The 25,615-nt window shown below is 38.3% G+C and overlaps 1 protein-coding gene across 6 annotated transcripts in view; it reads left to right on the top strand.

Annotated features, from left to right (window-relative positions):
* sgcd (sarcoglycan, delta (dystrophin-associated glycoprotein)) overlaps positions 1-25,615 on the top strand; it is a 258,141-nt gene that overhangs the window by 219,883 nt on the left and 12,643 nt on the right. For all 6 annotated transcript variants that reach the window (XM_048165456.1, XM_048165460.1, XM_048165458.1 and 3 more), the window contains 2 exons: positions 458-530; positions 22,019-22,142. In XM_048165456.1, coding sequence (XP_048021413.1) covers positions 458-530; positions 22,019-22,142 — 197 coding nt within the window. The remainder of the gene's footprint in view (positions 1-457; positions 531-22,018; positions 22,143-25,615) is intronic.

Genomic DNA, 25,615 nt, shown 5'->3' with positions numbered 1-25,615 from the left:
GTACATACACTCTTAAAGAACCCAAACCATGCTATTCTGTTAGTCATGGTCCTTTTGGTGTCAAAATGTTTTTAAGGTTTCAGTCAGAACATCCTTTAGAGTCTACAAGAGGGAAATCACACTTCCTGCTGTATGATACTGCACCTGTATTGAGCTCTAGGTGTAGTTTACAACAGGACTCTAAATTAGCATTAGCATTCCAAGAAGCACCTCCACAGTCCTTATCAAAGCCTATCAGGTCTGAGCTGTAACCTGTGACGTAACAGCTTCAGTAGCTTCAGCAAAGCCTAGCGGAAAGGTTTTTGTGACTCAACTTTAGGTCACATCCACAGGGACACAGCCAGACTGTATGGATCAATACAGGAGCTTCACAGATTATGTCTATTGATTTTAGCATGTGGACCGCGGCTTCGTTCAGAGCATGACTGAGATTGTACATGTCGGATTGTGTTTGCAGGAGCAGAGGGTGCGGTGTTCAGTAACTCAGTGGAGACCCCGCACGTGAGGGCCGAGCCCTTCAAAGAGTTACGGTAAGACAGTTTAACAAAATATGATGACATTATTGATTTCTGGATTTTGATTGGGTGTTCCAAGGTGTTTTCATTTTCTCTAACTACACAACTATAAGTTTAAGGTTTATTAACAACATGTTCTTTTCCAATTTGCTCCAAAGTTTGTCATAAACTGAAATTCTAAGAGTCATACATGATAACCAAAGAAATTAAAAACTGACAAAAACTAATAAATAAATAAATTGTTAAAAATAACAATTGTATTTGTATTGTTTTCCAGTAAAACAGGATTAAAGGAATAGTTCACCCAAAAATGAAAATTATCCCATGATTTACTCACCCTCAAGCCATCCTAGGTATATATGAAAATCTTCTTTCAGATGAACACAATCGGAGATATATTAAAAAATATCCTGGCACTTCCTAGCTTTATAATGGTAGTGAATGGGGCTTGAGATTTTGAAGCCCAAAAAAGTGCATCCATCCATCATAAAATCCATACTACTCCAGTGGGTTAATAAAGGCCTTCTGAAGCAAAGCATTAGGTTTTTGTAAGAAAAATATCCATATTTAAAACTTTACAAACTATATTCACTGGCTTCCAGCAATGACGGGTCAGAAGTCACCCGTCCGCCGGAACTCAACTCTCCCCATATGAGTCTTGACGGAGAGTCAGACTTGTAACCCCAAGGTTGCCAGTTCAATTCTTAATACTGGCAGGAAAAGTGTAAGTGGGGGAGTGAATGAACAGCGCTGTCTTTCACCCTCTTTAACCATGACTGAAGTTCCCTTGACCTAACCCCCAATTGCTTCTCGGGTGCCACCGCAAAATGGCTGCCCACTGCTCCGGGTGTGTGTGTCCATTGTTTGCAATGTGTGTGTCTTCACTACTCACTGCTCCTAATGTGTGTACCCTAACTTGGGTGGGTTAAATGCAGAGGACAAATTCTAAGTATGGGTTACCATACTTGGCCTTCACATCACGTCACTCTCACGTACGGCCGTTGCCAGTGTGGTGATAAATCAGGTCCTCCTCAAAATCGTGTCTCTGTTAGGACCCCAAGCGATCACATTGGTTCAATTGACTTTTAATAGCTACTCTCTTTAGTGCCTGATTACAATTCTTACAAAATCATGTTATGATAAATGCTGTTTGAACTACGTTATAATGACCATCAATGTCTGTATTACGTACTAGCATAGCATACAGATACCCGATTAGCTTGATAGCTTAGTTTAGACATGCATTTGCACTTGCACTTGCTTACAATCATCTTTAATGCAATTATGTATTAAATTTAAGTGTTAAATGTCCAAATATTCAGTTATAAAAAGAATGTAATGCTGTTCAATTATTCACTTAATAGGCTATTATTAATTAATTAATTAACAGGCTATTAAGTGAAAGAAACATTCAGTTGGTTTTATTATGCAATATATAGTAACCTAAACATATTTTACATTAATGTCACTCATATGTGCTTAGTTGATAGAGACCCGATTTCGAGGGAGGACCTAGTTTGTCATGACACTGGAAGTGATTAGAGTTTATAAAGTTTTAAATATGGATATTTTTCATACAAAATCCCATCACTTCCCTTCAGAAGGCACGTATTAACCCAAAGGAGTCATATAGATTACTTTTATGATGGATGGATGCGCTTTTTGGAGCTTCAAAACTCTGCCACTATTCATTTCCATTACAAAGCTGGGAAGAGCCAGGAAATTATTTAATATAACTCTGATTGTGTTCGGCTGAAAGAAGATAGTCATATACACCGAGGATGGCTTGAGGGTAGGTAAATTATGGAATAATTTTCATTTTTGGGTGAACTATTCCTTTAATTTATATTAGAAGAATATTTGCGTTTTTGGTGTAAAATTGTTTATTTTGGTTTGGAAAAACAACAATTGGTAAGGAGAAAAATAAACTTTGTCAATGGGCTAAGAAAAGTAAATTCAAGATATTCTCTGAAAAAAATCTTAATATCTTACACAATTTTGTTCCAGTTTTGTTTAAAGAATGTTAAAATTAGGGCAGATACCGATAAGTTCATAATTGTTTTCATGTTATGGCTGAAAAATGATAATTGGCTGATATTACATTTCTATACCATTTAGTCTAAATAAGTAAACAATAAAAACTAAAATCAATCATTTTTAAATGCTACAAGTGAATTTAGTAATTTTATTTGATTTAGTATTTTTAATTTTACTTTAAGTAAGTGTTAGAAGACAGCAAAGATATTCTAAATAAATACATTTATTTATTTTTCTAAAAAAAAAAATAAATAAAAAAAATAGGGGAAATTATTAAATGTCCAGTATCCAAACAATATCAGCTGATAGTGTAAAAACAACAACATTCTAATATTAGTATATAACCAACATGGTACTGATAGCACATCCTTAGTTTATATATTTTAATTATTGATTTATTTATTTTTACTGAGAAAGAAATCTACTGATTACCAAAAATCTAAATTTTATGTTGGTGTGTTTGTGTGTGTTTGTGCTTGAATCTAAAGCCATGACACTGATGGAAATTTAAATATCACATTTCAAAATTATGAACCATTTAAGAACACTTTAGGTTTCTCTTTAAAGCAGCTTATTTTCTTTAAAACATGCTGTTTATAGATCTGCATCTGCTAGCATTATCCAAATCATTAACAGCAAGCCCTTCACCAAAGTACAGCTGCAGAAGACGCCACATTCAGAGCCGTGCTACCAAGCTGCATAGGGAGATGATTGCAAGTCGATTGCAATTTCCCACACAGAGTGTAATGATCAAAGATTGCAGGGAAAAATGATTCTTTTCCAACTAGCACTACACATGTCTCTTTTGAGAGCTACAAAGGAGGGAAATAAAGCATGACATTTGTGCAAATTCCACGTATGCCTAAATTTAGGTTTTTACCGTATGCGTCTGGCTGACAGCAGATTAGAGAGAAGCGATTTTCAACAGCAGAGAGGAAGGGTGGGCACAATTCGGATTACCGCCTTTTAAATGTATCACTACACATTCGGAAACCTATCCTACACTGGTTATTTAAAAAAAAAAAACACTCAAATGGATGTTTGGTATCAGTTGTCATAATATTTCAATACTATCTCATCTAAGGTACTCGTAAAACAAACAGGATGTCAGTGCTCTGTGATTTTAATGGTTTATGATTGCTTTGTATAGAGTTGATGTTCTTTTTGAAGCTATCGAATGCTGTCACACCATCTAAATTCAGACAAATGTTCCCTATTATTGCAGGCTTGCGGAATTCAATCAGATACATTGTTCCACAGTTATTATTGGTCAGCGTTATGGTGAGAGAAGATAAGAGTTATACATTAGGGCGATGTCATTGTCGTGTAATAATGGTCCAGATAAAATTCCAACTTCCTCCAACACGCCGTTTCCAAAGATCAGGCCGCGCATTATGATAGTTCTTGAGGGGATATTCGCTCTTGAAAGCTTTGAGCAATTACGGCCAATTTAAGTGTTATTTTCTGCTTTTGTTGCATCCAAATGTCACAACAAAATATGTCCCTGGTCTCTACGTAGAATCGGAGGCCTCTTTGGAGAAAGTGCTGGCTCTGTAAAGTACAGTTTACCCGTGCTGAAGCTACTCATTAAGACCAGGGCTCAATCCAAGTAATGTTGTATACATGCAGACAAAGGAAGATCAATGTGTGTGTCACTGGCACCTCCTCTCTTGGACGAACGCACTTTCCTGTCCTGATCGATGCCTGGATGCTCATCAAAATCTAATTAAAGTAGATTCTCATTAACTAAAACAAACACGTGAAGCGCAATGCCAATACCCCAAGCAGAAGGCGAACATGAACGGTAGAGCATTGGCAACTGGGTCAGATATGGCAGAGAATGCACGTTTAGCAGGAAATAATTAGCAATAAATGGCCTGTGGGGAGACGGGCTCTTCCAGAACGGCCCTCGCACACACAAACACATTACTGGCCCATTGCTGTCTGTTCTGCTGATGGAGCAAGCAGAAGTAAAGCTACAAGCACAGACAGGTGTTGTGGCTTATCAGGCTTTCTGTGATGAACAAGGACAACACAGTGACACCCGTCAATCAAAATGAGGGGTGAAATCTCCCCGAATACCTGTAAAAAGGACTTTGTGTTTAACTAGTTCAGGAGAAAGTATAACAGACACAAAATTGTGATTTAATGGAGTTTGTAATGTTTTAGCATTAAAGGGAAAGTTTACGCAAAAATCATGTTGTAACAACGTCTTTCATTCATCTTCAGAACACAATTGAAGATATTTTTGAAATTTTCATTATTCTCATCAATCCATTGAAATCCATGTGAACAAATTTGAAGCTTCATAAAGACGTTGTAATAGTAAATCTATGAATCTAGTGGTTTAATTCATGTCTTCTGAAAAGACAGTATCACTGTCTTCAATATAATATAATATAATATAATAAATATAAATATAATATAATATAATATAATATAATATAATATAATATAAAAGTGCTTCTACCTGCAACCCTATGGATGATAAGTGGTTTAGAGAATAGATGGATGAATAATACTTTGTTATGGGTGCGTGTGCTGGAGAGATGAGGCGAATACGGAGATCCACAAACAATAGGCTTTAATAGTAATACTGGAATATAGAACAACGTAACACACCATAAACGCAACAGAGAACGGACCGAGAGTGAAGGGAGTGAGTCCATTATAAAGGCAGTGCTGAAGATGAAGTCCAGGTGCAGGTGATGAGTGATGATGAGGAGAAGACGAGGGAAGTGAGTGCAGGTGTGGAGACAAGAGGATTATGGGTAATGGAGTCCGGGAGACAAGGGAACTGTGACATACTTATAAAAAATCACTTTTTGTTATGTCTGTTCAATGCTTTTAATCATTTTCCTAAAGTGTATAATGTCTTGATTTATCTTCATTTGTGGGCTTGTCTTTGAAAATATTGACATATGCAATTAATTGTATTAGTTAATCAGCATATTATGTAATTAATTCAAATGAGAGCCATAATTATATCATCATCTACCTTTGCGAAAATTCATACTGCATTCAGAAGTAAAAGATGTCTGCCTCATGCATCAGGAGTTCACCTAACGGTCTGTGGACGTGATGTCTGAGGCTGAGACTACTTTAAGCTGGTCCTAGCTGCTTTAAAGGGACAGTTCACACAAAAATGAAAATGATCCCATGATTTACTCACCCCCAAGCCATCCTAGGTGTATATGTCTATCTTCTTTCAGACAAACACAATCCGAGATATATTTTAAATATATCCTGGCTCTTCCAAGCTTTTCATCCTTTTCATCCAAATTCATCCATCCATCATAAATGTAATCCATGGGGTTAATAAAGGCCTTATGAAGTGAAGCAATGGGTTTTTGGAAGATATGTCCATATTTAAAACTATATGAAGTGTAATAACTAGCTTCCGGCAGACGGCCATATGCATCGATTTGTGGTGGAGGAGTAAACCCTGACCTGACGCATGACGCAATGACAAACACGGAAGCATAGAGGACAGAGCACAACAAAGCACCGTTCACGAATTAGAAGACTAAAATGAGAAATTTTAAAGAAAAATGTTTTTGATATTAGAGAAGAGGAGCTTGAGTTTGTTTCACAGCCCTATTTGTTTGAACCACGAGAGGCATCTAAGCTTACACTACTCCTAGTGGCGGAAGCTAGTTTTTTTAATTTGTAGAGGTTTAAATAAGGATATTTTTCTTACAAAAATCCATTATTTCGCTTTAGAAGGCCTTTATTAACCCCCTGGAGCTGGATTATATTTATGATGTGTGGATGCCATTATAAAGCTTGGTAGACCCATGATATTTTCAAATATATCTAGATTGTGTTAATCTGAAAGAAGATATCATTTCAATCATGACAACTCTCGGAGTGAATTAATTTCAACCAGCATTTATTGGCATGGGGTATGAAGTATACATGGCTTGATTTTGGCGTACGAGATCTGCTACACTGCTGCTGTTGCTGCTGCTGCTGCTACTGCTGCTGAGCAAATACAAATTGTTTAGCTTAGTCAAATAAAACAACAAGGAAAAAGCTGCTGCAAGAATGGTAGAACCCCCGTAGCAGATCTCTACAGGTGGCGCTGGGGAGGAGGAGGGATAACAGCGCTTCACATTGCGCAGCTTGTCGATCGCAGGCTAGGGTACGATATATATGGTTGCGTGGATATGGAATTACTTCCGATTGGCTGATGCCATGGCGTAGAAAGAACCAATCAGCACTCGGTTAGAGTTTCATGACTGAACTTTGTATTTCAATCATGACAACTCTCGGAGTGAATTAATTTCAACCAGCATTTATTGGCATGGGGTATGAAGTATACATGGCTTGATTTTGGCGTACGAGATCTGCTACGCTGCTGCTGCTGTTGCTGCTGCTGCTACTGCTGCTGCAGTTACTGCTGCTGCAGTTACTGCTGCTGTTGCTGCTGAGCAAATACAAATTGTTTAGCTTAGTCAAATAAAACAACAAGGAAAAAGCTGCTGCAAGAATGGTAGAACCCCCTCAAAGCAGTGGACCGCATGGTCCATGCTACCAAGTTAAGAAAGCGGCCGAGTAGCTTCGGCCTGATACCCCCCACACAGCAGATCTGAACGCCAAAATATGTGTACTGCTGCTCCGTAGAGCTATAGGCGCGTGTATGACTATCTATGTGAGCCTGGGCCTGCTTTGCCGAGTGGCTTAACGCTATTGAACTTACCTATAAATGTGCATCTGACCTAGTGGCCTAAGCTAGAATGATACTGAGCCAGAGCTCATGTGCATAAATGACATGCCTATAAAATGTGATTAGTTTTATCTAATGCAGTGTATGGTATGCTTTTTTTTTTTTTTTTTTTTTTTTTGGATGGTGACCGCTCCGAAAACATTTGTCCCTGGTCCCCTGCATCAAACTTAAATCTCGCAGCCGAGATCCTCCCCTCCACTAGCTGAGGATTCGGATACTGTAAAATGCTGCATACACGTCGTTGCTAACATCTGCAAATGATCAAATCGAATAATGTAACTGAATAATTAATACCAGAATGCCCAGCGCCACCCGACAATTTTAAATCAGATGTTTCTTGTCCTTTCAAGTCTTTGAAATTATGTCTGATGTAGCATTTGTGGACTGCCGAATTCCAGCGGCCCATTTCTTTAAGGGTAGTGGATGGTACTCTTGGAATGCTGACATTGCTACACCAATCTGGATGAGTGGTCAGTGTAGACTTCTAGGTTTAAGCCACGTGAATGACATGGGTGTTTTAACGAACCAGGCCCTGGTCATCAGTTTCCATCAGCTGTGAGGAAACAGTGGATCTGAGCAGCTGCATCTCCGAATTTGCAGGGATTGTTACATGAAAGAAGAGCAAAACACAGAATTAATGCTAGATAATAAAGTGTGACCTGTTAAATCTGTCGTTTTTGAGTGCTTAAATGTAAGACAAACAATTTTATTTATTTATTATTATATAAGCTGTGAGAACTGCCTCTAGAAATGTATGGAATGTGGATCAAGAGCTTTCCTTCTGAGTGGTGAAACATGTAGCGCAGGTGTGTAGGAATAGCTTTGGTTGTTGGGAATGTCTTTACTATGCTGTTCAGTAGACGGTTGCAGGGACTTGGAGAGGCTTAGTGCGCTGGGGTCCAGAGTCAAACCAGGGGTCCGGGATGAAACTGTGAATTGGAGAAGCAGATTTTTTTTTTTTTTTTATATAAATATTTACTGGTAGTTTGCTTAAGCTTGGCTCTAATGCCTTTAAGACTATGTATGCCTGCTACACTAAATGCTTAACACCGAATGCCTAAACCTAATGGCTAGATTGCAGTCAAAAGGTGCGAAGGTGTCCAATTAGAATGTGCATAAGTGCTTTAACAAGATGGACGCATTGCAAGCTAAGAGATTGAAAAAAATCTCCCGGACCACCTGAGCAAATAGTATGAAGATTTGGCAACCTTTATCATTGGAAAATCGTATAGTCCCATTGAAAGTTTATGTCATTAGAACGGAGATAATGAAGCAATATCCTAACATACTTCAGCTGAACCAGTCCGAACACACTAGGTTGACTGAACTAGCCTTTGAGTGTGTTGGAAGTTGAGCAAATAATAAGTCGGTTAAAGGTGTATATGCGAGAAGGCCATTACTCTGAACATCCTCATGTACTATGTTTAGTCGCTATATATTATATAAAGCTTGCTGCTACTAGATTTGAACGTGTAGCTGCTGATAATGCTTGTATTTGCCCCCACGTCAATGCAGACTGTAACACCCTCTTAAAACAAAGGCACTGTTTGATGTTTGTAGAAGGCTAAGTAGTAGATGTGATTGCCCAGCCCCGAATCCAGAATTTCCCAGAATTTAGTGAGATAAGCAGAAACTACTATGTAGCAAGCACTCCACCAATATACCAAGACTGTGGAACTATATATTTGATTTAGTTAGTTTAAATCGTATTTAGTATGGAACTCAGTATTTAAATATATTTCTATTATATCTATTAGTCTGAGTTTGCATGCAGGAGAGTTGTATACCATATCGCGATCCCATGCAGTAGTAAATAAATATAATTTAGGGTCAGAGGTGAAAAGCACCAAATCAAAATATGGCAGACTCAATGATGCATCAACATCTACTCCCTCAACATGACAGTCCCCCTAAAATATGATGTTTGTGTGGTTTGTCCAATATGCATACATGACTTGATAGTTTATTCAATTGTTATCCTATTATTCATTATCATAATTTATGATTTAATACCGTAAGCAACACTAGCTATTCATAGCAGCATTTAATTCTCATACAATCATTTAATTACCCAGAATTCTTACAGAAAGACTAAACTGTCCATTAGATATTTCTGAATAAAAATGCTGCCTGATGCCATTTGATGGACTTAACGCAGTCTATGCCACCAGCTGTCTGGGAGAGTGCATAACATCATGCTAAGATTATTTGCACCCAGCACATCACCTGTTCCACCTGCTGCCCTCAGGGAGATGATACCGGGCCATATAAACCAGACCACCAGACTCCTGCAGCTTTTAACTCACTGTAATGAACTGTAGAATGAATATCTTCAAATTAACATCTGGCCCATCGCATTCACCGCCGTTCCTACGTAAATGCAGTAGCTGAGACTGGAGTACATGTTGCTTGTTGCAGTATATGTATCTCGTTATTTAGACAATGACATGAATAACTTGAATTAAAATGACATAAAATAGGCTAAAATATGTTTTACACTTAATTTCTTTCACGAGTCACTACGGTTGTCACTATTATCATCACTATTATGGTTTCTCACTTTAGAACATGAGAATAGTAAAAATGCAGTAGTTCAAAATTGCGTATATCGACGCAGTGTTTATCACACACACACGCAGTCAGTAGCTATTGAACACAAACACGCACACACACAGTCAGTAGCTATATCAAACAAATGAATCTGCTAGGCCTATACTCCTGTTAGCAAATGATGTGATTGAGCAGTTATTGATTCTGACTGATAATAATAAACACCTCTGAAGACACTCAGATAAACGAACATGTCCGTGATCGTCAAGCAGCTCAGCAACACCCCGCAACTGAACACCCAACGCTCTCCACGTGACCCATATTGCCAGGTAAATGCCTACGGCGTCAACCGGTAACGTTACTTGCTTCGTTGAAAGTACTGAAGCTACCTGCACACTAGGTTAGTTGAATGAAGACCTTTCTGAAGGACAGCAGTGAAATCTGATACTTAAATTGTATCCGACTTGAACGTAACTCTCCGTTCGTCCCGTAGTTATGAAGTAACTTAGTGTATATTTCCCAAAAGTGTATGTAACATTAACTGCTCACGTTCTTAATATGCTAAGTGAATAAGTACGTTTTTAAAGAGTAATCGATCGTGGTTAGCAGATAATTGAACAATGTCACTCGATTGCGAAACGCACATTTACTTCTGCTAGCGTTCTATGCTGTTGATATCCGCTAATATTTGTTTTAGCATGTTGCTGCTGCTTAAATATTAGGAATTGCTGTAGCTTATGTGTGAAACGGAGTGAAACCCATACGCTTAAATTAGCGAACTATTTCTCTGTATCCTTACAACATATCTGTTTGCTGCTCCAAATGCGATGCATGTACGCTAGCTGCTAATGCATATAGTTATCACTGTAGGTTGGGAGTTGACATGATTTGACCTTGTGTATGATACTTCAACAATTGAAAGCATACAGTACTTCTCAAAGCATTGTGCAATATCATAAGAAAACCTGTTTACTTATCTTAGATGTTGAATTTCTGAAAGTATTCTGCTCATAACAGCGCTTCACATTGCGAGGCTTGTCGATCGCAGGCTAGGGTACGATATATATGGTTGCGTGGATATGGAATTACTTCCGATTGGCTGATGCCATGGCGTAGAAAGAACCAATCAGCGCTCGGTTAGAGTTTCATGACTGAACTTTGTATATACACCTAGGATGGCTTGAGGGTGACTAGCAGGTCAGGTAAAATGCTTCAAACCCCTCTAAAATCAGCCATCAAACCAGCATGACCAAGCTGGGAGACTACCAAGCCAGATTAGGCTAGTTTTATTTATTTTATTTATTTATTTTCTAGCAGAGCAGTGCCTGATTCTTTATTGGAGGGCCCTTTAAAGTATGAAATGGACATATATTTTTAATTGTCTGCTGCCTTTAACGTTGCAGCTCAGGATGTTCGCTAGTGAAGGGTTTGGGTCCTGTGCTAGCCAACAAAGTGCCATTCAAGTCAATTCATCTTCATTTATATAGCGCTTTTCACAATACAGACTGTTTCAAAGCAGCTTCACACACTGTCAGAAAAAAAGATACGGTGCTGTCACTGGGGCAAAAAGTACTAATATGTACCTTTAAGGTACAAATATGCACTTTTAAAGTACTAATATGTACCTTTAAGGTACTAATATGCACCATTTAGTGGTAAGTAAGGTACAAAGATGTACCTTTTCACTTTTGTACCTTTTGTTCCCCAGTGACAGCGCCGTACCTTTTTTTCTGACAGTGCAGTGATAATAGGAAAGCAGCCCTAAGAAAATATTATTATCGAGATAAAGTATGTTTTTGACTGAATAACTTCCGTTTTAAAAATTGTTAATTATTAATTTAAGGGCCGCTTAAATTACACCTTTTCTACTGAAAACCAAAGACCTTTAATGCATTCTTGTCGTTCATTTACGTGTTTGAATGTGTATGTGCGCAGACAATTAATTGGTCTTTTTACAAAGTGACATCGCCAAATTACTTGTCTGGTCTGCATAATACAGAAAAATTAGTTGTGTCTATGGATCTATGTGAACTGGAATAATTTTGATAACATTTTATCTATACATAGGGAAAGGAAAGGGAAGGAGGCCTTCACAGGGGATAGTTAAGTTGACACTTCAGGGCTGCGTTTTCGTTGTGTCTTGGCACAGGTCCTTCATCTCAACTGGATACGGCCTGGATCTGGCAGACTACGGCAAACCTTGGGATGAACAGAGAGAAACTAATATTAGTGCCATTCTTCTTATGATGTAGCGAGTACATCAGGTGTTATAGGAAGTGTTCCCGGTTCCTGCTGACCTAATTTATGCAGCCTAACAATTTACATGATTTGAATATTAGAAGTAGATAGTGTGTTATGTGTATGCCAGGTTAAAGAGATGCATTTTTAGTCTAGATTTAAACTGACAGAGTGTGTCTGCTTCCCGAACAATGCTAGGAAGACTGTTCCAAAGTTTAGGTGCTAAAAAGAAAAAGGATCTACCGTCTGCAGTTGATTTTGATATTATAGGTATTATCAACTGGCCTGAATTCTGAGATCGCAATAAACGTGAAGGACTATAATGCATTAAGAGCTCACTCAGGTACTGGGGAGCTAAACCATTTAGTGCTTTGAAAGTAATTAGCAAGATTTTAAAATCTATACTATGTTTAATAGGGAGCCAATGCAGTGTTGACAGAACCGGGCTAATATGGTCATATTTCCTGGTTCTAGTAAGAACTCTAGCTGCTGCATTTTGGACCAGCTGTAGTTTGTTTATCAAATGAGCAGGGCAACCACCCAGTAGAACATTACAGTAATTTAGCCTTGAGGTCATGAACGCATGAACTAACTGTTCCACATTTGTCATTGAGAGCATATGTCATAGCTTAGATATATTTTTAAAATGGAAGAATGCAGTTTTATATATGCTAGAAATGTGGCTTTCAAATGAAAGATTGGTATCAAAGAGCACACCCAGGTTCTGACAATGAAGACTTAACAGAGCAGCCATCAAGTGTTAGACAGTATTCTAGGTTATTATGTGCAGAAGTTTTTGGTCCAATAATTAGAATCTCTGTTTTTTTTTCTGAATTTAGTAGTAGGAAATTACTAGTCATCCAATTTTTTATATCAGCTATGTATTCCGTTAATTTTTTGAATTGGTAAGTTTCGTCAGGGTGCGAGTAGAGCTGAGCATCATCAGCATAACAGTGAAAACTAACGCCATGCTTCCTAATGATATCTCCTAAGGGTAGCATGCCTTGCTGTACTCCATATTGAACTTGTGATCAATATGACATATCTTTGTTTACTACTACGAACTGATAACGGTCAGATAAGTATGATTTGAACCATGCTAATGCAATTCCACTAATGCCAACATAATTTTCGAGTCTGTTCAAAAGAATATTGTGGTCTATAGTGTCAAAAGTAGCACTGAGATCTAGTAATACTAATAGAGACATACAACCACAATCTGATGATAAGAGCAAATCATTTGTAGCTCTAATGAGAGCAGTCTCTGTACTATGGTACGGTCTAAATCCTGACTGGATATCCTCACAGATACCATTTCTTTCCAAGAAGGAACATAGTTGCGATGATACTGCCTTTTCTAGTATTTTTGACAGAAAAGGTACATTCGAGATCGGCCTGTAATTTACTAATTCTGTACGATCAAGTTGTGTTTTTTTTAATAAGAGGTTTGATAATAGCCACCTTAAAAGTTTTTGGTATATATCCTAGTGATAAAGATGAATTAATGATATTAAGAAGAGGATCTATGACCTCTGGAAGCATCTCTTTCAGTAGCATAGTCGGTAGAGGATCTAACATACATGTTGTTGATTTCGATGATTTAACAAGTTTAGATAATTCTTCCTCTCCTATAGCAGCGAATGAATGGAATTTTTCCTCAAAGATACTACAATGCACTGTCTGATGCGATACTGTAGTAGACGGTTGCATGGTTATAATTTTCTCTCTAATATTGTCAATCTTGCAAGTAAAGAAGTTATGAAAGTCATTACTGCTGTGCTGTTTGAAAACATCAGAAGTTGAAGATTTATTTCTCGTTAATTTGGTCACTGTATCAAATAAATACTTAGGGTTTATTTTCTTCTTAAAGATTTGAAAAATAAGCAGATCTAGCAGTTTTTAAGGCCTTTCTGTACTCAATCATTCTCTCTATCCACGAAATGCAAAAAACGTATAGTTTTGTTTTCTTCCAGCTGCGCTCCATTATTCTGGCTGCTCTCTTAAGGGCCCGAGTGTGCTTGTTGTACCACAGTGTTGGACTAATTTCCTTAATCTTCTTTAAGCGCAAAGGAGCAACTGAGTCTAATGTGCTGGAAAAGAGAAAGTCAATAGTTTCTGTTGCAACATCGAGTTCTTCAAAGCTATCTGGTATGCTAAGGCGATGAAACTGATCAGGAAGATTATTTATAAAGCAATCTTTAGTGGTAGAAGTGATAGTTCTACTATATTTGTGGCAGAGAGGCAGTTTTGCAGCCTTTGCTAAATGTAGTATACAAGAGACTAGATAATGATCTGAGATGTCATTGCTCTGCTGCAGAATTTCAACGGCATCAATATCGATTCCATGTGACAATATTAGATCTAAAGTATGATTACGACAATGAGTGGGTCCTGACACGTGTTGTCTCAATCCCAATGCGTCTTTTTCATTATCTACATAGATATTAAAATCACCAACAATAAGGACTTTATCCACAGCCAGTACTAACTCTGATAGAAAATAAGCAAAACATTTTTGATAAAGTCTGTATGTTGTCCTGGTGGCCTGTATGCAGTAGCCAGCACAAATGTCAAATGGGATTTGTCACTTACATTGCATAACGTTACATAAAGCACCATCACTTTGAAGGAATTATATTTGAAAGACTTTTGAGTAATACTAAAGATGTTACTATAAATAACAGCAACACCTCCCCTTTGCCTTTCCGACGTGGTTTGTGATGATAATAGTAATCTTGAGGGCTAGACTCATTTAAAGTAATGTAATCATCTGGTTTTAGCCAGGTTTCTGTCAAACACATCAAATCTAGATTATTATCTGTGATAATATAATTTACAATAAGTGCTTTTGAAGAAAGGGATCAAATATTCAGCAACCCAAGCTTTATTATTTGTTTATCAGTATTATCTCTGTATTTTACATGTTGAACATCAATTAAATTTTTATCGTTAAATGGGTTTGGAAGTTTTTTGTATTTACTAATGTTTAGGGTACAGACACAGTCTCTATGTGATAATATCTAGGTGAAAGATTTTCAGTGTGTTGGGATTTATCTGACTTCTGTGATGTGAGACAGCTAGCAGACGGTCGGTTTAGCCAGTCTGTCTACTTCCTGACCTGGGCCCTGGTTTGTCATGTTTCAGCTCTAAGACTATGTGTCATATTTCTAGAGAGAAGAGCAGCACCATCCCAGGGGGGATGAATACCATCTCTTTTCAACATGTTAGGTCTGCCCCAAAAACTTTTCTAATTGTCTATGAACCCTATATTATTCTGCGGACACCACTTAGACATCCAGCCATTGAGTGATGATAGTCTGCTAAGTATCTCATCACTCCGACGAACAGGAAGAGGGCCAGAGCAAATTACAGTGTCTGACATCGTACTTGCGAGTTCACACACCTCTTTAATGTTAATTTTAGTGATTTCCGACTGGCAAAGTCGAACATCATTAGTGCCGACGTGAATAATAATCTTAGAGTATTTACGATTAGCATTAGCCAGCACTTTTAAATTTGCTTTGATGTGCTCTGGCTCCCGGCAAACATGTGACTATGTTGGCTGGTGTCTCTATTTTCACGTTCCGTGTAATAGAATCACCAATAACTAGGTCACTTTCAACATGATTCTCAGTGGGTGCGTCACTGAGTGGGGAAAAACCTGTTTGATGTTCTAATTGGGATGGAACATCAGTGTTTTTCACGACTAGGCCGTCTTAGGGTCACCCAATTGTCCTGCTGTGCGGGCTCTTCAGCCAGAACCAAACAATGTACAGAGTTCACTAAGCTAGTCGCATCCAAAACAGTATCTAATGCCCTTGCATTCTTAATATCCTCGATTAAGTTTAGATGCGTGTCTCTAATTCTGAGATTTTTCTGTCAGCCTGACTATCTCCCTGCATTGAGGTGAATGGTAACAGAGCTATTCCCGGGTATTATGAATGTATTTGCTGACAGTGACTTTAAATTCTTCAGACTGTAAAGACTTTCTGACACTTTATGCCTAAGTGTTGTGATTTTAGTCCTCGAGTCGTGACTCTCAAACATCATCGATGGATGGATGGATGGATGGATGGATGGATGGATGGATGGATTGATGGATGGATGGATCATTCAGACATTATATTTATATTTTTGTTATTTTTTACTAGTGGGTGCAGGACACTAAAGTTCATTTATGTGAGGATAGTAAAATAAACTGTGACATATTATACCCAAAAATTATTCAGACACTTTGACCTGACCATGTTTTGCTTAAGTGTTATCTGACATAATTAAGATTATTATTTTTTTGACACAGTTTAACTCTGAGATCTTGTCATATTTTATTACCATTGTTTTAAACTATAGTGAATAAACTGTATTAATGAATTAAATGTTCAAGGTGTCTGAATAAATTTTGGTTTGACTATATATATACGTTTTGACTGGTGCTTGATTATTTTTTTAGAAATTATGTTTTTCATATCCTAGCGTTTTTCATGGCAGAAATTTTGACCCTTTGTTTTATAGTTTTGCATGACATGCTCTCCATCCAGGCTGAAGTAAAATTAATTCCCTTTTTCATTAGACTGAAAGGCTTGGCAGGCAGCAATTTGGAATTGTGTGGCTTTCGGCACAAAACGTTTTTTGTCCTTGTAATACTACGTTGTCGATACGGATTTAACATTTTATTATTCAATTATTTTCCCATAATGCAAGAGTGAGAAATAATTACACTTTTAAGACACTGGACTGTGGCAGGTACAGACTGACTGAGCCACCATGGAAAATTTGCAGTCCATAAAAGTAGGGAAGGCAGTGAGAATCGACAATAATGGAGAAAGAGGCATTCAGTGAAACAATAGGCCATAAAACACATTTTATAGTGTGCATGTAATATAACAAGAGTGCTTCTGTGGTATCTCTTATCTTTTCTGTTCAACAGCCATGTCCGTTCTACATTCGCAGCTTAAGGAGGCGGTAGTAATTATTGAAAGCCATGTGCTCGGTCATGGAAGCGAATTTGCTGTTTGTGACCCGTTGGTCATCGTTCCTATCTGAGTTGAAAAGAGCCCAGAACTGTCTCGCTGAACCCCATTGGGGCCTGTATTTATAGGAGTAATTGGGTGGATGCTGTGCACCGTGCACTGGGCCACAGTCACCCTTGGGTCCTTTCATTATCGTTGAATAAACGTACTGCAAATAATCAGCTTAGCCAATGGCGGGCTGGAAAATTGTAACAGCAAGCTTGAAATAGTCCTCAGTGAGAGTGTAAGGCTGTATAAAGCAAAATGTCTGAAAATTAGTAACACTGTTGAAAACTGATGGAGGCACCTGTTTCACCTGTCTGCACATTGTTGTTTTGTTTTGTATGAGGTTTGCTGGTTCGTACAGGAGTGACAGAAGCACACTCCACACTATGACTAAAATGCATAAAAGTTTGTAACGTAAAAAAAAAAAAAAAAAAAAAAAAATGCCGTGGTTAGAAGCAATGTTGTCAGTGTAAATAATAAAACTCAACTACGCATTGTACGCATAAAACGCATTGTTAGGAAAGTAAATAGGCTTAGTACTGTTTAAAAGGGAGGAAAAACATGTTTTATATTTGTTGTTTACGTCAAGTCAGTTCTGTGCCTCCAGGAAAAAAAACTGTTGTATTTTGGCATAAATTCATCTGACACATAACATATTCCATCATAGACATGAACGGAATCCATGAAGAAAAGAAATGATGAAACATATGCACCAGCCAAGCAAATGCCTTTGAGTTGAAATTGAATGTCCACCATTAACGCTAAACAATGCTTTAGGTATTTTACATTTGCCATAGACATCTATGAAGAGATGTGTTTCATGTGGTCAGAAATATTATTTAACATCACTGAAGCGAGCTGAATACATGGGTGGCACTAACACATTTAACGTAAAAATAGCTCCTTAAAGTAGTAGTAGCTGTTAGTGCCATGCTACTGTTTGAGCTACTGATTTGAACCCCTCTTCCCTCGGCTGAGTAGAACACATGCAGGTTGTGTTGCCTCTGTCCTAATATTTCTCTCAAACCCAAGAGGGGGGTAAATTACATTTTCCCTTTGTTTTTCTACCTGTGACAAATTAGTCAACTCCCTTTTATCCCTGGTAGGTGCAACTGTCATGTGCCAACCCAATGCCACCTAATCTGCTTAAATTTCCTATTTGACAGCACCTGCATTGCTGCTCCACCTCACTGTGAATACCGGTATCTCGCAGATGCTGACTGTTTGAAATTCAAAAGGTTGAATGCCAGGTTCAGGATAATGAAGGATGCTTTCATGTTTAATCAAACTAATGATCCTAATTTTACTTTGATGTGTAACGTTTAAACTCCAAAATAGCTTTCATATCTTGAGGCATAACCATCTTAAAATCTTTTAAGGTGTCCATCCTGGCTATTGTTGAAATAAAAAGTGATTTTTCAATTAAATCTCTACTGAGCTCGGTCTCCAAATCTTCCCTATTGTTATTGGTAATTTGCATCAGATTGGCCCTGCTTAGATTCACATTTTTCCATTTCTTACTTTCGCCTCGCTTATATTAACATGCTAATCAGAGCTCTTATACAGCTCATTAACTATAGCAGGTCATTGTGTTGTATCGTGTGTTTTTCATTTTTCATTTTTAATCCTTTTTATCCTTTGCAATTGAGATTTAATATACAAAACATACTATTTTATTATTATAAAATAAAACATTTTTATAAATATAGCTAAACAATAATTGTTATATAAAATAATTATGATTTATAACAATTTTATTGTAAAACAATAATGTTCTTAATATAATCATTATATAAAAATATAATATAATAAAAATATAAATGTAATGATGTTTTAGACATTTATAATGTTTTATTATAAAATATTTTTGACACTGTGCCAAATTTTACATTTATGATATAACAAATTTACTGCTTAATCTCGGATTATTTAATGTACCAACTAAATGTCCAGAATATTTTCTATTTAAAATAATAATAATAAAAAAATCAAACATGTTGTTGCGTAGTCAAGTTGGGAATTTTATTAATTAATTACATTATCTGTTGGCCAAAACAATTGTTTGCTTACTATTGGTGCATGTTGACACAAAGGCTCTGTTTACACCTGGTATTAAGATACATTTTGGTCAGTCCAATCACAAATGGATGACGCTAAATACAAGTGTAAACAGGGTCTAAAATGTTTTGAGCTTGTCCACTTTCAACCACTTCCAGAGGTAGTCGAAAACCTATTTGACCGGATTGCTTTTGTAGTGTAAATGCTCATGTAATCGAATATGTTCAAACAGCCACTAAAGAACCGCATACTCTCCGCCTACTGACCTAAAGCGTAAACATTATGGCAAGCATGCTATCCAGACGGGATTTAAACTTTGTTGGCTGAAGACCCAAATTTGGATTAAAAACGAAAAACATACCAAGCACAATGTTCTCTCAGCATTCCTGATTTCTAACACAAACTCGATTTGGCATGATCCTACAGCTATTAGACCAGAAACGAAAGCTGCTGCTCTCCGCATGTTTTGTCCAGTAGCTTATTTTGTCCATTAGATCGAAATATTTGAAAAAAGCCCATACATTTACCCACCCATAGACCCTCCTCTCAAAGAAAATAGGACAGAAGTGGTTGAAAGTGGACAAATGAGACAGATTAAAACACCAGGTGTAAACGGGTATGTGTCCCCCTCATCTTCTTGTGAACTTCTTTTTCGTTCTTCGTTTAGGGGTAAAACGAAGTTCAAAATATGTGAGCAGCGATATACTGTTATCGAACATCTGACACCGCCCACACTGCTGAGAGTGACATTTAGATGAATATGTAAATATGTGCTACGTGTTTTCCACTCAGTAACAAAATAAACATAAAAAAAAATGAGAAAACAGCAAGCATTTTTAATAGAAAGCATAAGAAAAGCATCTGATCATAACAACATGGGTATGTTAGCAGAAGCTCTGCAAATTAGCACTCCAGTAAAGTCATTTCATGTTTATTTATGTGGCATTTTATTCAATAGATTACGTAAAAGCAAGCAGCTTCACAGCATCAAACATGAAAAACAGTGTCAGTGCCTCATTTCATCAGAAGCACAACTTCATTTTCTACTATAAAGCAACTATCCAGAGTGTTCATTTTTTCACCCACAGAGATCTTACCCCGACGGATTAAATGAGCCAGAGAAAAGTTTCCAGTGAAAGAAGGCAGATGTACACCTGATGTAACAGGGCCAAAAAGCAAAAGTGTGTTAAATTAATGTATCTTTTAGAAGTAATACTGGATTTTTTTTTTATTATTATTATTTCTCTGTAGTAAATGTCTATACAGAAATTGACTTAAAAAATAAACCAAATAATCCAATAAACACTCCAATATATATATATATATATATATATATATATATATATATATATATATATATATATATATATATATACTCATTTAAGGTTTATTTAGATATTGTCACCCTATTAAACTGTTCGAATAAGTCATATTTTGTAGTTTTTGGGAAAACACAAAAAACTTAAATACACAATATATGATATCTGTGAATCATTTCAGGCAAAAAGGCCTTGGCAATAGATGCAATAGATAGATATAAGTATACACCGCGTTCCAAATTATTATGCAAGTGACATATCAGTAAGATTTCAGTAGAATAAACATTCAGATTTTAGTTTTTCTAAGAAAATGTTTGTTTATCCATGTCTTTTTAGATAACTGGTATCAATCTCAGACAAAATAATTTGCCAGGTCTATGGAAACCCTACTTAGAGGTTGTTCCACATTATTAAGCAAGTCACAGTTCTCATGCAATATGGGGAGGAAGAAAGATCTTTCTGAAGATGAAAATACCTGTTTTCAGCTCAACGCTGGCTTTTTTTATAGCCGCCCTTTTAATACACTTAATTTTTTTGACAGGAACTTTCATTACTAAGCCTTTATCTGACCGAGTTCTGCTGTGCTCTAAATCACTCACAAATCTTATGATAATTTGATCATCTCCATTCAGTTATCACACAATATTAGTTGTTTTCATGCCTTTTGCACAACATTGCACCATTTCATGCTTTTCATCTTCAGAAAGTGTGTTTTATAAGTGCGTGGCATGATGGGTTTTGGTCACATAGTTTAACTGTTAAAATGTAAGAGTACAATGTACAATTAAAATTAATAATATGTTGAAAATAATCATAAGTGGGGGTCACTGGCACAACTTAACCCAGGCCCTTTGGCACAAATCACCCCGGACCCACAAGTTTGAAAAGCTAGCATGATCCAGCAGTTAAGAGCTAACATCATGCTAACTGTATAGACTCATTGTGTAGCCTGCTAAAGCACGAAAACATGTGTGAAATGTTTTCAAACTTGTTTATAATTGTTCAGACACTACAAATCAAAAAACCTTGATCATAGAAATTTTACTTTGAAGGGAACTAAACAGTTTTTTGAGCTAAAATGTGCTTTCCTCTCATGCCATGTGTCTCTCTTCTTTCGAGGATGAGTAAAATGGATGGCTTTTCAAAATGATGTGGTCACATGACCAATTTCTTCTATGGTTTTCCAGAAACAATGGGTGGAACTACTTCCCCCCTGGCACAAATCACCCCACTCTCCCCTATATATATATATATATATATATATATATATATATATTCCCACAGTGCCTTGATTAACATCTGAATGTTTAACTGAATGTTCCATAATTCTCATATTATACACTCTGGATATTCTCAGAAATCTTTCAATTACATTTGGTGATAAAAATGAGATGGGATGAATTGCATTTTCTCCAGGGAATCATTCACTTTGCGAAGCTACCCTTTGAAGAACTAAAGTCTCATCAGCTTCATTGCTGTGACATTTGGGCTATTTTGATCTGATTTGAAGATCTTATTTAGAAAGAAATTCCATTTTGTGATATGTCTTCTGCTCAGGCTGGAGTCACCCACACGTTCGCTTTACATGGAGGCGCCTAAAGGAGTGAAAATAGAAGCCGACGCAGGTGATTTCCAAGTGACCTGTAGGAGCGATTTACGCCTGGAGTCAAAAGACGGAGAGGTAACTGTCCTTCATTCTGTGCTGGGAGTTGTGGTGCTGTAGTTAATGTACTCTGTGTTGTGACACTTCCATCTGCCAATAGTTGTCATCAAAACATGCGCTCCATCTACATCCATATGTCCCCTTTTCATCTTCCAAGGGAAGCAGACGTTTAGTAAAACATTCATGCTGTAATACAATATGTAGATGTCAGTTATCTGACTCAAATATTCGTGATTAAATACAGACTGGTGATGTGTTGATAAAGTAGCTGTTGATGGCCCTTTAAGAGGCAAAGTTGAAATCTGTTTATGGGAGATGTAATGAATATTACATTACCAGTATATTTTTAAATGAATGAAACTAATACGCAATATATTTTCTATGAGATCTAGGTGAAAAGACCAATTCCAAAGACCTACACAAATACAGCAAGAATGGTTTTCCCAATTAGGGAATGATTTCAAAAGTAGAGTCATTAAGGCATGGAAAAGTAATAATTAGGGGAGAGCACAAATAACTGTAATCTATGAAGGGCTATTTTCTGCTTCAGACTAAATTAATAATGTTGTTATTATGACTTATTGTGATAATTACAACTTGAGATCTCACAACTGCAACATTATTTCTCATAATTGGGACTTTATATTTCACAGTGTGACATTATTTCTTATTTTAAATTTTATTTCATAATTGCCTGTTATATTTTTGTACTCTGAAGCTGAAATGTGCTTCCATATGCCTGATATGCACAATTCACAGCATTCATCCTCCCAAAATGGCAGACAGTTTCAGACAGTTTGAATGAGTAAAAAAAATGTCCTAATTCTGTTATTTTTTGTTTCATTTTCATCATAATTCCGTAACAATGGGCACGTTTACATGCACCCTCATAATGCGATTATAATGGGCAATTAAACTTTACCGCATATAGCCTAAACACAATACTTCAATCAAACTAATGCGATAAAACTCATAATCATAGTAACCATAATCACATTAAACTATGACTGTTTACATGTGCACCAATTATGCAATTATTTCCAATAATCATAGTAAGGACTTAAAGGATTAGTTCACTTTAAAATGAAAATAAGATTTATTCACCCTCAAGCCATCCTAGGTGTATATGACTTTCTTCTTTCAGATGAATACTACTGGAGTTGTATTAATAATCACCCTGATGCTCCCAAGCTTTATAATGGCAGTGCACAGAAACCACCTGTTTGAAGCTCAAAAATGTGCATTCATCCTTTATAAACATACTCCACATGGCTCCGGGGGGTTAATACAGGCCTTCTGAAGTGAAGCAATGTGTTTGTGTAAGAAAAATATCCATATTTAACATGTTATATTAGTAATAGTATAGTAAAATAACTAGCTTCCACTAGACCGCCTTCCGTATTCCGTATTCAATGACAACCATTGAAGAAGCTATTCAATGCCCGATCAACCTCCACAATTACAACATGGGTAACAACCACCACCTGAAGGTCTCCTTCTCCAAATCAACCATCTAAAGAACCCAGAAGGTCTCCTTTTCTAGTGTTACCTGTTGACTGTTCAAATACACTGGGGACCACAATTTTGAGTTTTGAGTGAAATACGTTTATGATGGATGGATGCACTTTTTTGAGCTTCAAACAGGTGGTTTCCGTGCACTTCCATTATAAAGCTTGGGAGCATCAGGGTGATTACTAATATAACGTCTCGGTTACGTATGTAACCCTCGTTCCCTGAAGGAGGGAACGGAGACGTACGTCAGTAGTGACCGGCGAATTGGGATATCGCTAGAGAGCCCTATCAGCTTCGAGTGAACTAAAACAAGCCAATGGAATTGGCGTGCGATATTTGCATAATGCGCACCGCCTCCGACAGGTGTATATAAATAGGAAGCAGATGCAATCGCACTCTGTTTTTGGCTGAGGAGACAACTGGTGTCCGCACAACAGCGAGGGTACAGAAACTGTGGCGACGGGACGTACGTCTCCGTTCCCTCCTTCAGGGAACGAGGGTTACATACGTAACCGAGACGTTCCCTTTCAGTCGGTCACGTTCGACGTACGTCAGTAGTGACCGACGAATTGGGATCCCAAATAAAGCGCCACAGTTACGAAACCCCTTCCAGTGCCCAGTGCAAGCTCTAGCCACCCGTTGTACCAATTGGGACGGTGAAGGGGGCGAGCTTACGCCGAGAGAGTCTACTGCTGTTCCGACATACCCACTAAGTAAACTAGACTACACTGGGGAAGCGAACCCGTAGGGGACGCTGCGGAGGCCACTACCTACCCAATGGGGGAGGAGTTTACGTGGAGAATACACATATGGACTGGCCCGGGGGGCAGTACGCATATGGAGTCCCTGGGATGGCTCCACCTGGGTAGGGGGAGACTCATCTGACAGGTGACAGCAGAGCTGGCTCTGCTAAGGGAAAGACACGGACTCGCCGTGGGGAGTTTTAAACCGTGGACAATTAGACATATGAGACCGCTCACGTAGAGGAGTCACGACATATGGAACCCAGCCAACAGACAACGTCGGTGACTGATGTAGGCCTGGCATCAGACACTCCGCAATGTCCGAGCCGAAGGGGGAGGCGGAGGAACTCGACAGGGTTCGCCAAGCGGGGAACACGACTGGAGTAAAAACTATGCACGTATCCGGCCCAGGGGGCGGGAATGGCATTGCAAGCCGACACCTAGAGCGGGTTCAACGCGTCTACCGGCTAGTGGAAGCGAGTACACGGGAAGATACCGGCTCTACACGTAGGCTATAAAACCTAGCGAACGTGTTAGGTGTCGCCCAGCCCGCAGCTCTACAGATATCTGTCAGCGAGGCGCCCTGAGCCAGCGCCCAGGAAGAGGCCACTCCTCTGGTGGAGTGGGCTCTCAACCCAAGCGGGCAAGGCACACCTTGGGAATCGTACGCCAAGGCGATGGCATCCACTATCCAGTGGGCCATCCTCTGCTTGGAGACAGCCTTTCCCTTCTGCTGGCCTCCGTAACAGACGAAGAGCTGATCTGAGGACCTGAAGCTTCGCGTTCTGTCCACGTACACACGCAGAGCGCGGACGGGACAGAGCAAAGCTAGGGCTGGGTCTGCCTCCTCCGAAGGCAGCGCTTGCAGGTTCACTACCTGATCTCTGAAGGGAGTGGTAGGAACCTTGGGCACATATCCAGGCCGGGGTCTCAGGATGACGTGAGAATCACCGGGCCCGAATTCTAGGCACGCTTCGTCGACCGAAAATGCATGCAGATCCCCTACCCTCTTAAGGGAAGCCAATGCAACCAGAAGAACCGTTTTAAGAGACATTAGTTTCCTTTTTAGGTTGACTGATTGCAAGGCTCAAAGGGATGACCCCGGAGAGCTGTGAGAACCAGGGTCAGATCCCAAGAGGGTACGGAGGAAGGGCGAGGATTCAGTCTCCTTGCCCCCTCAGGAACCTGACGATCAGATCGTGTTTCCCCAGGGACTTACCCTCAACTGCGTGGTGA

This window comes from Megalobrama amblycephala, linkage group LG18 (assembly GCF_018812025.1).
Source record: "Megalobrama amblycephala isolate DHTTF-2021 linkage group LG18, ASM1881202v1, whole genome shotgun sequence".
NCBI lineage: Eukaryota > Metazoa > Chordata > Actinopteri > Cypriniformes > Xenocyprididae > Megalobrama > Megalobrama amblycephala.
The sequence above is the reverse complement of the archived record's forward strand: the minus strand, read 5'-3'. Positions and strand labels throughout refer to the sequence as shown.